The sequence below is a fragment of the Buceros rhinoceros genome, unplaced genomic scaffold (genome assembly GCF_000710305.1).
Source record: "Buceros rhinoceros silvestris isolate BGI_N320 unplaced genomic scaffold, ASM71030v1 scaffold11726, whole genome shotgun sequence".
In the NCBI taxonomy this organism is placed as follows: Eukaryota; Metazoa; Chordata; class Aves; order Bucerotiformes; family Bucerotidae; genus Buceros; species Buceros rhinoceros.
This window is the reverse complement of record NW_010418121.1, coordinates 11,921-24,016: the sequence shown is the minus strand read 5'-3', so window position 1 is coordinate 24,016 and position 12,096 is coordinate 11,921. Positions and strand designations below refer to the sequence as shown.

At 46.5% G+C, this 12,096-nt stretch overlaps 1 protein-coding gene across 1 annotated transcript in view; it reads right to left on the bottom strand.

The window, feature by feature from the left end:
* Positions 1-12,096, bottom strand: part of PDE9A (phosphodiesterase 9A) — a gene marked incomplete at both ends in the record, with an annotated part of 35,829 nt that overhangs the window by 13,062 nt on the left and 10,671 nt on the right. Inside the window, 4 exons of the mRNA XM_010138416.1 lie at positions 157-231; positions 2,473-2,554; positions 6,596-6,680; positions 11,347-11,417. Coding sequence (XP_010136718.1) covers positions 157-231; positions 2,473-2,554; positions 6,596-6,680; positions 11,347-11,417 — 313 coding nt within the window. The remainder of the gene's footprint in view (positions 1-156; positions 232-2,472; positions 2,555-6,595; positions 6,681-11,346; positions 11,418-12,096) is intronic.

Below are 12,096 nucleotides of genomic sequence, written 5' to 3'. Positions count from 1 at the left end.
GGAAAGAAGTACTGTATTCCGGTGTGACGTGAACATTAAAAAAATACAGAGATTAAGGGGCAGAAAAGGGGAAAACCCCTGCAGACCGTCTCAAAGGGCTCGCCTGTCCTTGTTGGCTCTCAGAAAGTGCTAATCCAGCTAACGTATCATGCTTACCTCATTGGGCTCCCACAGCCAGACATCAAAGGTTGGTTTCCGAAGCGCTTCTATGGTTTCCTGGGACAGCATGTACTGCAGAAAAAAGGTAGTCGATGTAAGTGAGAGTCCTCTGCCCTGGGGTAGTACCTGCTGTCATCGTGTCCCTGGGACTCCTAGGGTCCCATTCACATGGGGTTTAGCTGTATTTCCCAAGGACAGAACAACTGATCTCTCCCTCCACCTACCCAACCCTCCTCTCTCTCCCCACCAGCCACTCACGATCATGCCAGGATGCCAACACCTGGTAGGCAGCAAGCCCCCAAGCACCTCGCTGCCAGCTACAGCACCAGCTGGCGGGCTGCTGCTCGGTGGAGATCCTTACGGAGCAGGGAGGCGAAGGGTTTGGGGTAAAAGGAAGGAGAGCAGAGGTGTTATGGACGGGGTTGTGGGTAGATGTAAGGGGTGTAGGGCACGTGTCCCTCCTTGCCTGCACTGGTTCTGCTCCCTGCAGAGCATCACTGACATTTGATGCAGCCAGTCATGGCTGGGTGAAGTGTCTGTGCTTATAGTACTAAATCAGCTGGAAGGCATGTTACATTTACTTTCAGATGACTTATGCTTTCATTTTGAGTATTTTTTCAAGAATGCCCACATTTTCAAATTGGTTGTCAGTCTGCAAGATTCAAGTGATTTTTAATCGTTATTCTCAGAGGCTCTGAACAAAATCAAGCTCAGCAGCCAGTTACATTTTGAACATAAAATAATAAAAAATAAATGTGGAGGGTTAAAAGATGGGGGAAAATCTGGACTTAACTGAATTATATTTTCCAGAGACTTTCTGGAACGCAAAAACCTTGTAGCTTTAATTGGCTCATTTGCCATGGCTATATCTAATGAGTTTGAGCTTACTGTACTGAGCAGGTGAATTAAGTTTTCCGAGCTATCAAATTGTTGATAATTAATGCAAGGAAGAGTAACACTGACAATTAGTTTCCCTTCTTGAGAAAGCAATGATTTCTGTATTTGCCTATATAATGTCCTATATATATAATATGTCCTGTACAACTTAATACGACATTCTGCAAGGAATCTGTGAATCAGCAGTGCAGATTTCTTATCTGATAACAGCGTTGCAATAACACCTTCTTTCAGAGGACTCACCACTTCCTAGCTTCTCTGACACTGGGCAATTCCAGCACTCGTAACAGCTGGTAACAAACTTTGCAAATCTGTCACAGAGAACCCAAACTTCTGAAACCAAAACTCCTGTGAGCTTTGGTCTAGGGACGACACAGACTACCCGTTTACTCTGAATCAGTTAGTACCACTTTTCATTGCACTTGTTAATTCAAGATCCTAATATCAGAGCAGTAGATGAAAGGTTGATCTGGCATATATACTTATCAAGGGAAAAAAATTATTTTTAGAACTGATAAATTTTTTTTGATAAATTTAATGCAAGTCTTAGTGTCAAGACCACAAGCTTCTTGGGCAAAAGTTAATTAAAAGAAATGTATGTCTCAAGACGTCTGCTTCAGAGACCTAGAGGTCACTTTTGCTAGTCAGAGCATAATAAACAGCAGAAGTTATAATTTGTTGCAAATGCCCCCGTTAACTATGATTTGTGTGTGTGAGAGCTGGTGTTTTGTCACAGTCTGAGCCGGGCGTTGTGCAGATGTAACCTGGCAACATTGAATGACTCCTGTGGGCAAAGACTGCTGGTGCTAGGATCAAAGATCCTGTGTGCTTCATGGTTTCAGCCTCATTCATCACTGTGGAATTGTACTTGTTCTTGCCTGGTAGATATTTTTCTTCAAGCATTACTGATTTCTCTAGCAAAACCAGTAACTCATTTTCACAGGGACAATGAATCATTCTGGAGCGAATCCAATGTTGCCTTTTTTCTATGTTTCCCTCGGTGAAGCACCCCATAAATTACTTTTTAAATTAAAAAAATAATCCATTCAGAGGATCCAGGCAGCAGCACTATTTTCAATTAGAGCACAACATCACAGCCTATTTTTGATTGTTTTCTGTGAGCATGGGGAATAAACAAATATAACTAGAGAAAAGAGCGTTAAATGTTGACGCCTGTAAAATGTTCATTAACATTGCAAACATTAATGAGCTTTCAAGTATAAAAGACTACTGAGGATCCAAGTTTAAGTAAGTCACTGCAGGAAATGGCAGCTTTTTCCGTTGGCTTACAGTGGTTTTGGATCAGACCCTGAGTTTAGAATAACTAGAAGGTAGATGGCTAGGGAGTCGTAACGTTGAAAACCAGCACTTGCCAGGATGGTTGGGATTCTGAGAAGAGCAAGCATGGCTTGGTACCTTTGGGTAGGATGGAATATCTCGCCGGGAAGCTGGCCTCTTGTTTTCATCCAGAAAGCTGTACTTGCAGGGGCAGTTAGTCCTGAAATGAAATATTGTGGGAACAGAATAACAGTGACTCCAAAAATGCCAGAAGCACTCTGGTCTCTAGGCAGGCATTGCCTGGAGAATCACCCCTATCCCCAGCCGCTCCCTTTACTGATGTGGTGTTACTCAAACGCTTTAGAAGTGTGATCCTCTTTAGGACTTTCTCCCCTTGTGCAACACCACTCTCACTCCTTCTCCATCTATTTGAATTCAAACAAGGAGCATCTCTCTTCAGGCAGCTATCTGTGGATACCTAATCACTTCCATTTAAACCAAGTAACTTTGCTTTCAGCAAGCAGCTTGCTGTTGGTGGCAGACAGAGGTGCCTGAGGAGGGTAGACCCTTGCCAGGGGCCAGGCTGCCTATGGACACCGGCATGCCTGTGCTTATTTATTAACGTAGGCACCCACCGAGCCCATGGCTTATTGCAGGCCCGCTCCAGGCCTCGTAAACCCGTGGGTAAGATCATCCGTTTTGATAGCGTGACCCTCTTGCCTGCTGCCGTTCAAGTGGGGCAACAGCAGTGAGGCGGAGGCTCAGCAGACACGGTTTGATTGGCTAGAGAAAGGGAGCCACCGCCAGCAATTACAGGCAATTAACGCTGGTGTAGTTATTAATACCAGCACCCGCTGACAGTTATCTGCTCTTCCTTCCACTGCATGTGGAAGAGCCAAGCTGATGACATCCCGTCTGAGCAGAGGACCAAGACGGTGGGAGGTGCAGCCTTACAGCCCTTGCAGAACACCTAGGTTCCTGCAAGGCAGTGCGAGAGCAGTTTCCCGGCTTAGAGTTATCGGGGTCACTAAGAGCTTTGTAATACCACTCGTGGCAACTGTGATACTTTAACTCAATAGGTGTTTCCCACGTCGCTGGTCACATGGACTTTAATAACTCTCATGTGTGGTTGATCTTCTTGCATTTTGCATTTATCCCTGTAGTCATAACATCTGGATTATCCTTTCTCATTTTTCAAGCCTCCTGCCAAATGAAACTAAACACCCTGCCCCAAAAGATGCCAACCGAAGTATTCCATTAAAGTTATTTGTCCCTTTTTAAATTATCTTGTATATTCTATATTGAATCTCTTTTTAGCACTTCTCTTTTCTGTTGGGAATTGGTCTGGGTCTCTTTTTTTTTTTCTCTCCTCTTAACATTGATGACTGCTATCATTTCTGATGGTGTCTGAATCTTGCAAAATTTACGTCATCTTACAGTTCATGGTGGTCAGCTGGCTTCAACCAGCTGCCTTTTCCTGCCCTGTTTAAGGAGATTCTTAGTTGGTGAAAACCTGTCTTAATGATTTCTAAAGTTATTTCCTCAAATCTCCACCGTGAGGGGTATTAGTAGGATAAAAATAGTGAGATTGTGGCATTCCTTGCCCTAAGTGGAGCTGGCTGACAGGGTTAGCTGAGGGTCAGCCAGCTATCTCTAATTCCCATCTGCAGTGAGACATCAAAGCTTTCATCCTACCACACTGGGGAACGCACCAGAGCCAGGATACATCAGACCTTCAGAAATGTAAAACTGTTTCTGCAAATGATCATGATTTTAAATGACACCATAATGTTATTAGCATCTGCCAGTGGCGAGTGCAAAAAGCAGACTAGCAAAGAAGGCAATTTGAGAGGGCGAAAGTGGGGCCGCTTTGCTCTTCTGAAGAGGAGAGATGCACAATTCACTGTGCGTGATGGCTTTCACAAACCTAGCTGTTCTCCCTTACTCTGTTGTCTGGTAACAGCAAATGTAAGAATATGTAAACACACAAGAATACAGCTGTGCACACGGTGATATTATTGAAGGAATATGTGCACTCACATATACTTACGCACATTAATTAAATTGAAATGTGTTCCCTCATTGCAACTGTAATTCATTATCTAGCAAATGACGTTGGCCAAGGGATGACAAGTCCCAATAGCAGCCAAAAAGTTTCCGCTTGCTCTGGGATGCCTCTGTTTCCCCCACAGCGTGCACGCAACTCACACCAATGGGAGAGAGCTTGCTCAGCTAATCCGGGGTGAAGCACCCCTAGGCTGGGGTCGCTGTGGACATGGTTCCTGTGGAGCCATGGCCTCTTAGGAACAGGGAACAGCAGCTCATTCCTCAGCAGCTCCCAATGGGCTCCCTCTTTATGGTCAGCTACCAAGAAGCATTCTGTCCTCAGTCGTAGAGCAAAAAGAGGTGCCTTGTGCCACCCCTGGCTGTACACTGAATCTAGCCACATCTAGCTGCCGCATGGAGACAAAAGCACTCAGGGTACAGATAAACATTGGCCAAATGTTGTGCAAGGAGGAGGAGCTTCTGCGCAGCTGGGAGGAGGAAGACCCAGCTCAAGTCAACCAAGAAGAGCTGTGACATGTAGCTACCACATCAGTAACAGCACTAAGTGATGCTGAGCAGAGCAAGGTAGGCTCTTGCTTCAGTGAAAGCCTCTGTGCAGTGTGAGCTCAGAGGAAGCTAGCCTGGATGTCTGTGCCCAGCCCTACCCGCTGCTGAGCACCACAGCCACTTCAACCACAGCTTTCTAGCATCACGCTCCACGCTGGTCTCTGGCTTTGGCAGCTGCCATGTCTCACTTACGAGCCCTCAGTGAAGACTACACCTCAGCTGGACCCGGCTGCACTGGGCAGACGTAGCACTCTCTATTCCTTATTTTCTTAGTAACAGATTGCTGTTTACACTACAAAATACAGATTGTAAGGCGACGAGGACTGAGACAGGAATGAGTCACGGCTGCTTCTGGGACAGTCTCACACTTCCTGATGTGTGTGGCGGCAACTAGACGAACGGGAAGTTGCCATAAATTCTTTTTGTTGTTGTTGTTTTAATTCCCTATCTGCCTGTATGGCACTATGCTCATAAATGCAGCTCTCCCAGCTCCCTACAAAAGTTGAGGAGAAGTAGACGCACGTACGGGCACACACGTTATTCACGTCGCACCCGGCACACGTTGGCATACATGTTTTTGCGTTTGCTGCCATCTGAGCTCTGATTCTTCCAACAAGATTTTCTCACACACCTGAACAGGAAATGATGTGAGTCATAGGACGCAACCCATCCTGCCAGTGTAAATCTGGAGCAGATCGGAGGTTAATACTGCTACTCTGCATTTATGCTAGTGTGACAGCTGAGTTCGGCCTCAGACTTCGTAGGAATGTATAAACACGGCGCATCCTGACATATCTGGATAGCAAAGTTTATAAAAGTGAGTGATTGTAGAGCCTAATTCTTCTAGCTAATCTCCCATTGCCCTCAATAGGAAATAGCTTCGATTAAGGTCAGGCAATTTGACCCCAAATGAAGAAAAAGAGAGACAGCCTGTCAAGATCGCACATGTAAATTTGCTGGGAAAAATCCCCTTCACTCGCACTTTGAGCAATGCGATACATCCTCTTCAGCAACCTTCCCAGAAGTATTAATAATCTCACAGGGAGGATTTGTTTGTCTTAACGGGGTATTTTAGTGACACAGAGGGCAGACTTTCCAACCATGACTGCGTACCGTACAAAATGCATTTTCTAGTCTTGTCTTAATTACAGTGAAACCAACCTTCACAATCACAGCGAGCCCTGGAATTAGAAAGTAAATTCCCAATTTCTTGTTGAATTTGAAATGGATGTTTTATAATAGCATGACATCATAATTAGAAGAGCTGCTACATATTTACTTCGTATTTTCCCAGAATATATTGGAGCTGATTCTAGTGTTAGCTGGTTCCCAACCAAATGCTGCACTATGCAGTTCTTTCCCTGTTCCCTCTCTCTCGGTAAAGCTGGGTGAAGAATTCCCATTCTGTATGGTGAAAAACAACTCTCTGTTGCAAAACCTTTTTCTCTATTCCCATGCCTGAGCTATTTTAACTGATGAATTGTTGTAGACCTTCAAATGTTAAATTAAAGCCACTGTCCTTAATCGTTACTGGTTTCGTTGCTCCTTTACTTTGAAACCCAGAGGGTAACCCAATTCTGCTGAAATGCTGCATCAGAGTTTGAAACCAGATGATTATTTCTTTGGCTGGATCCAAAGCAGAACTTACCTGCTGTTCCTTGCTGCCATTTCCTCCCTCATCTTTTTAATGTCGCTCTTGCATTTCTCAATCTCCACTACTTTCAGGCCTTCCACTGTCAACAAAGGAAAACAACAGGGGCGTTACCATGGTGAAAGTTGACGGATCTTGTTTCTCAATCATGCAAAATTTCAAAGGGCTTTAACAGTGGGGTTATCCAGTGAGCCAGCAAGCTCTTACAGTCTGCCCCAGTTCTCAAATATGCAGGTGCTGCCAAAGCGATATGTCTTGAAAACCCACAGGAATTCTCTGCTGCCAGTTTCAGATAATAGCTATAGTATTTTAATTCACAGATTGGCTGTAACGTCTCGGCTTTTCCACGATTGTTAGCCACAGTCAGCTGTTCTGGTGCCTTCACTTCTCTGCTGTAGAACACAAATCAAAGGAAATCCTGAGCAAAAAATCCCCTCCCATGATGGGATGATAAGCGCAGCTAGGCAAGCACGTCCCGGGAGGATTAGAATTCCCATTAAGATAAAAGGTTTTAATTTGAAAGTTCATGCAGAGCATTAAGGAGCTCTGAGCGGCATTGCTAGATACAGAGAAACCAAAGTGAGAATGCAGGAAAAAGAGAGATATGTTGAAAAGTTTTGTTCTAACTATTAATGTTATTATTTTTCCGGGTATTGAAGATCTGTCGCTTCTTTTTGCCAATCGATTTTGTAATCAAAGGTTATTTCTGCAAGCTACACAGAAAAATCCTATATTCCCTTCTGTATGCAATTATGGGAGCCACAAGGCAAAAGGTTTGATTGCCTGTTGATGCAGCCACGCACTTCATTCTACATAGTCGTGAGAACCAAACGTGGTGCAAGTCTGAGAATATTCTACCTTTTCTTCCCCTCTCGTTGAACTATTGGCGTGCTCAAGGACATAATACAGCACCATTCATTAAGTACACGTCATTCATGTGCAAGCGTTTCACAGCTCATTCGTTTGCTGGAGTCATTGCTTGCACGGACAGGCCGTGGTTCAGGGAACTCCAGGGAACACGCAGTTGTACAATCAGTATTCCTCACTTTCTTAGAAAGTAATAGTCAAAAGCACACTTCTCTGGAGGAGAGCGTGTAAGTGATAAAGAGCTCCCTTGGAAGGGCACAACTCTGCAGGTAAGCAGAGATGTCAGCTTTGTTTTCTTTCTGCTAGTAATGGCAAAGATTGCCGTTGGAACTGGGAGAGGGGAAAAACAAGGGTGTTATGAACTGAGTCCAAATCGCCACACACTAGGAGAGGAAAAGGGGTTTGACTGATGTTTCTTTACAGGAATACCCTCCACTTAAAATCCCATTTCCAGATTAATGTTCTTTTCTGTCTAGCGTCTGTTACAAGGAATTTCTTTGCGGGATCGCTATGTGATGATACAGGTGAGATGCTGTCCTGCAAATTCAGCATCTTCAATCTGGATAGCTGGCTGCGCTTTTTGGGGTGCTCCATTCAACCACCAATCATCAGCTGCAGTGACCTGCAGGCCCTGTGCTGCTGTGTACCGCCCTGGGGCATCTATCCGGGAGAAGTTCATTTGCCAAGCTGCCTAAATGGAGGCTGGTGCCTATCTGAAGCAGTGGGAGGGAGCAAAGCAGGGTTATCAGGCTGACAGGGTGGTGGGGCAGGCAACTGGAGAGAGGAGAGGAGTTATGGTGCAGAATGGAAGCCCTGAGCATTTTTTTGAATTGCATTTCTTTAGTTTTCTTCCTAAACCTCTCCAGGGGAGCAGAGAATTTACATAATTATTTTCTTAAGGTAGATGTGAGATGCTTACAAATTGTAAAGGGTTTTCGCCAGCTTCCTTATTCATGTGCGGGCTGCTGTGCAGACACCGGAGCAGAGCCAGTCAAGCCACAGGACAAAGCATTCCCAGTGCTTGCCCTGCGTGGATGCATTTTCCAAGGGGAAGTCACAAGATTTAGATGGGATTTAAAAATCAGTTAAAAGATTTGGCTCCTTGAAAACACATCGCTGTGATGCAGTCTCTAGACAGTAACAGGAAGGAAGTTGAGAACATTTTCTGTGAGGTGCAGATGTAGTGCTGTCATGAGCACTTATCCCCACACATACATCCCCTCTGGGGAAGAAATGTTGGAGATCACATGTGAAAGTGGTGGAAAAGGGATCTCTGAAGGAGAGAGGAGAAAAGACAAAACAAAGGCACAATTCTTTTCACATTTGGCTCGCAAATGATAAATGGCCTTGTCATGTGCACTGATTAAGGGCTCATTATATTATTCTGCAGCAAGAAATACGTTCTGAAAAGACCCTGTACTGTCTAAAGAAATCCTTGGACTGAATCCAGCACTGAAACACGGCCCTTAAAGCAGCCTTTGGGAGCCCAGCTCGAGTAGGGAGTTTGGACGCTCTCTCACAGCTTGGCTTTTTAAACATGAAAGCTTGGAATGATTTCAAAATGTTACAGCTTTGGCTCTGTTGCAAGTTCTGGAAGTCCAATTTCAAGCAGATGGGTGCACTTGTAGACAGGCAACCCAGGGAGCTCCTTCCCACAGGCTGAGGCTGCTGGAGGTGGGATTGTGAGCACTCGGGTAGAATGGCAGCGTATTGCTACATCTGCTGCGATTTCCATCAGCGGAGAGACCCACTTACAGGAAGAAGCCTTGTCCGGGGACCAGCGAATTCAGTTCACCTGCACAGCGCGGCAGCTCTGGGTATGCTGCCTTCCCTAAACCAGCAATAAAGCGCTGGAGAGGGCAAGCGTGCGACTCTGCCCCGCCAGCAGCGGCATGCCGATCTTTGCTATCTCCCTCCACTGCCGCAGGCTGCCAGTGCTGAAAGGCAGCGCGCGTGCAGGGTGCAGTTAGGGATCCCAGGGTGCCATCGGGGGAGCCAGGAGCTGAAAGAAGTCCCTAACTGGCTGCGATAGTTGCTCTCCTGGGCTGCTGAGGGGGTATGAAGACCCTCAGGAACGCCTGCCTCATTGGCTCTAGTCCATGGCTCTTGGCCCTGAGGACTGGAGTTAGTCAGAAGTTTAGAAGTTTCGCAGAAAATGCAGAGTGACTGAGCTAATATTTTTTCCTTTTTTTTTCCCCCCTTCTTTTGGGCAAAAAGATAAATCAGTGGAACTTTGGGAAAACGGCAGCCTAGCAGACAGGGAGTGGGCTGCCCAGGCTCCTTGCAGAGGTCTGTGCTGGGGTAGGCATGCTGCAGGTTGCCCCCTCCACGGACATCGCTGAAGGGCTCCCATCACACCAGGAGCCTACGGCTGGGGTGGCCTCAGGGAGAGGTTCCTCTGCAGCTGCTCTTTAAATTAGGACATTTTTCCCCTTCCCTTCTGACAAAGGCATCAGTCTCACTGAGCAGCTGTAGGGTCAAGGTAGCTTCTGGTCAGGGGAAATTTCAAGAAAACAATTTCTTCCATGAACCAGAAACTTTTTTTATTTTTTTTCCAGCCAGCCCTAGTGAGAAAGAGCTTTCTGTAGCTGTAGTGCCAAGAAGACTCTGCCTGTTCCTGACTTAAATGCTGTGTATCACTGAGGATGTGGCCTTTGGTGTCCAAATGGTGCTGGGTGACAGCACCTTATTCATAGCCCTTCCCTGCCTTTCCGGACCTGTGTTCTCTATAAGGTACTGAAAAGCAAGAAGTCAGATGCTGCAAGGGGGCAAAAAAAAAACAAACCCCAACCAAAACACCAAGCAAAACAACAACCCCCAAACCCCCCAAAGTAACCCAAAACCAAACCAGGAAAGGAGCTCTTTGATCGGCTAAATTTAACGTGGTTGTTGCACAGTAACCAAATATGGTTGCGTTACTGTCAACACACTCTACAAGGGAGGAAATTGAAGCTGCCTAGCTCTCTGCCAGGCAACATGGCCAGCGAGGGCTGGAACCCCTTGTTTGCAGCCCAGAAATCACAAGATGACCGAGACGTGCCCTCCCGCTGCGCTGCAGCACCTGGTACGCTGCCTGTGTACGGACTCGTTGGCTTTTGTGCTTCACATGCAGCACAGGTGCTACACACATGCTGCGGGCAAAGGCACCACCACACTGCAGGCCCTTTCCTGGCAGTGGCAGCACGCGTGCAACGTGGTGCTGAGCAGAAATACAGTCGGGTCTTGGTGCTGGTGATGACTGACCTGACCTCTCAGTAAATGCGTTTCTGAAAGGAGAAAGTCTCTCTGCAAGACAACATTTGACCTGTGCAAGCATCCCGCTCCGAAGGAAAGCAGCTGCGTTACCCTGCTGTAGTTGATCACAGAATGCAGCAGCAGCAGCAAGCGCTAGGCTCCGGGCGCCTTCACAGGGCAGGGTTTCGCAGGCAGCGCCTGTGCAGAGGTGTGGGGAGTCACTGCTGGGTGCAGGGTCGGTGACAGGGAGGGCTGGGGCATGGCGGGGCAGACCAAGGGGCTTGGAGGTGGGATCTGGGGAGATGGGCAGTGGAGAGCCTCTGCCATGGGGACATGGTAGCAGAAGGAGGTGGCAAAGGGGTGGGGGGCAAATGTGGGAGGTGCTCCAGATGTCTGCAACACCAGATGTCCTCCCCCAGCCTCGCCCTGCCGGTGGGTGCCACCAGAGGCTCCTGCCTTCCCCATGCCTCACCCTGGGCTGGCCTGAGACCTTTCGGGCTCAAGGCAGGCCAAATGACGAGCGATTGCAGAAAGCAGAGGGGCCGTGAGGAGCAGGATAGAGCTGGGGTACAAAGAGGGCAGCGAGATGGGGGGCGGGGGTTCTGAGGCACCGGTTCCCACTGCGATACAAGTAAAGGGACACTCACATTCCACCTTTTTCTCCAGCATTGCCAAGTGATTAGCTACTTCCGTTTTCAGCTCACTGATTTTAAAAACCCTGAAAAGAAAACCCTCATGTATTAATGTTATACATTTAGTGCCATCCCTACCCTAGGTACAAAGGACTTTTGCTAGAAATGTCTGTGTTTTGCAGAGGACTGATCTGTCCAAACACATCTGCCATGAGGAAGGGAAAATTTTCCGTTGGAAATGCTAAAATTGGGGCAGAAAATACACACTGGTTTAATTTTTGGGAAAATTAACGACAAACGATTTTGTTATGGCCTTGAGAACGTACTGTGGCTCTGCAACGCTTCATCAACCCCTCTCTCAGCAGGGACTTGCTATTGTACCCCCCAGGGAAGCAAAGTTAAATTGATAATGCTTCGCCTAACAGTAGCGTCTTGGTGTCTGCACACACAGAAGCCCTTCTCCTTTTGAGTTATGCTGGTGATTTGCTGAGCTGTGGTGGGATTGATCTGTCTTATTGAAACCAGATGGAATAAAACAAGCATCTATACAGCTCTCGAGAAGTCCTCTTGGAGGAGAGACATGTTTGAGTGATAAAGGGAAAAAATGAAACAAATCAGATGATTTGACTGTTAAACAAAGTAATATTTCTTTTTCTTCCTAAGGGGGAAAAAGCACAATAAGAACGTTTACGGTTACTACTTGATCTCCTTTTTAGATCAACAATAATTGCCAAAATCGCTTTTGGTGTAAGCGACTGTATAGCT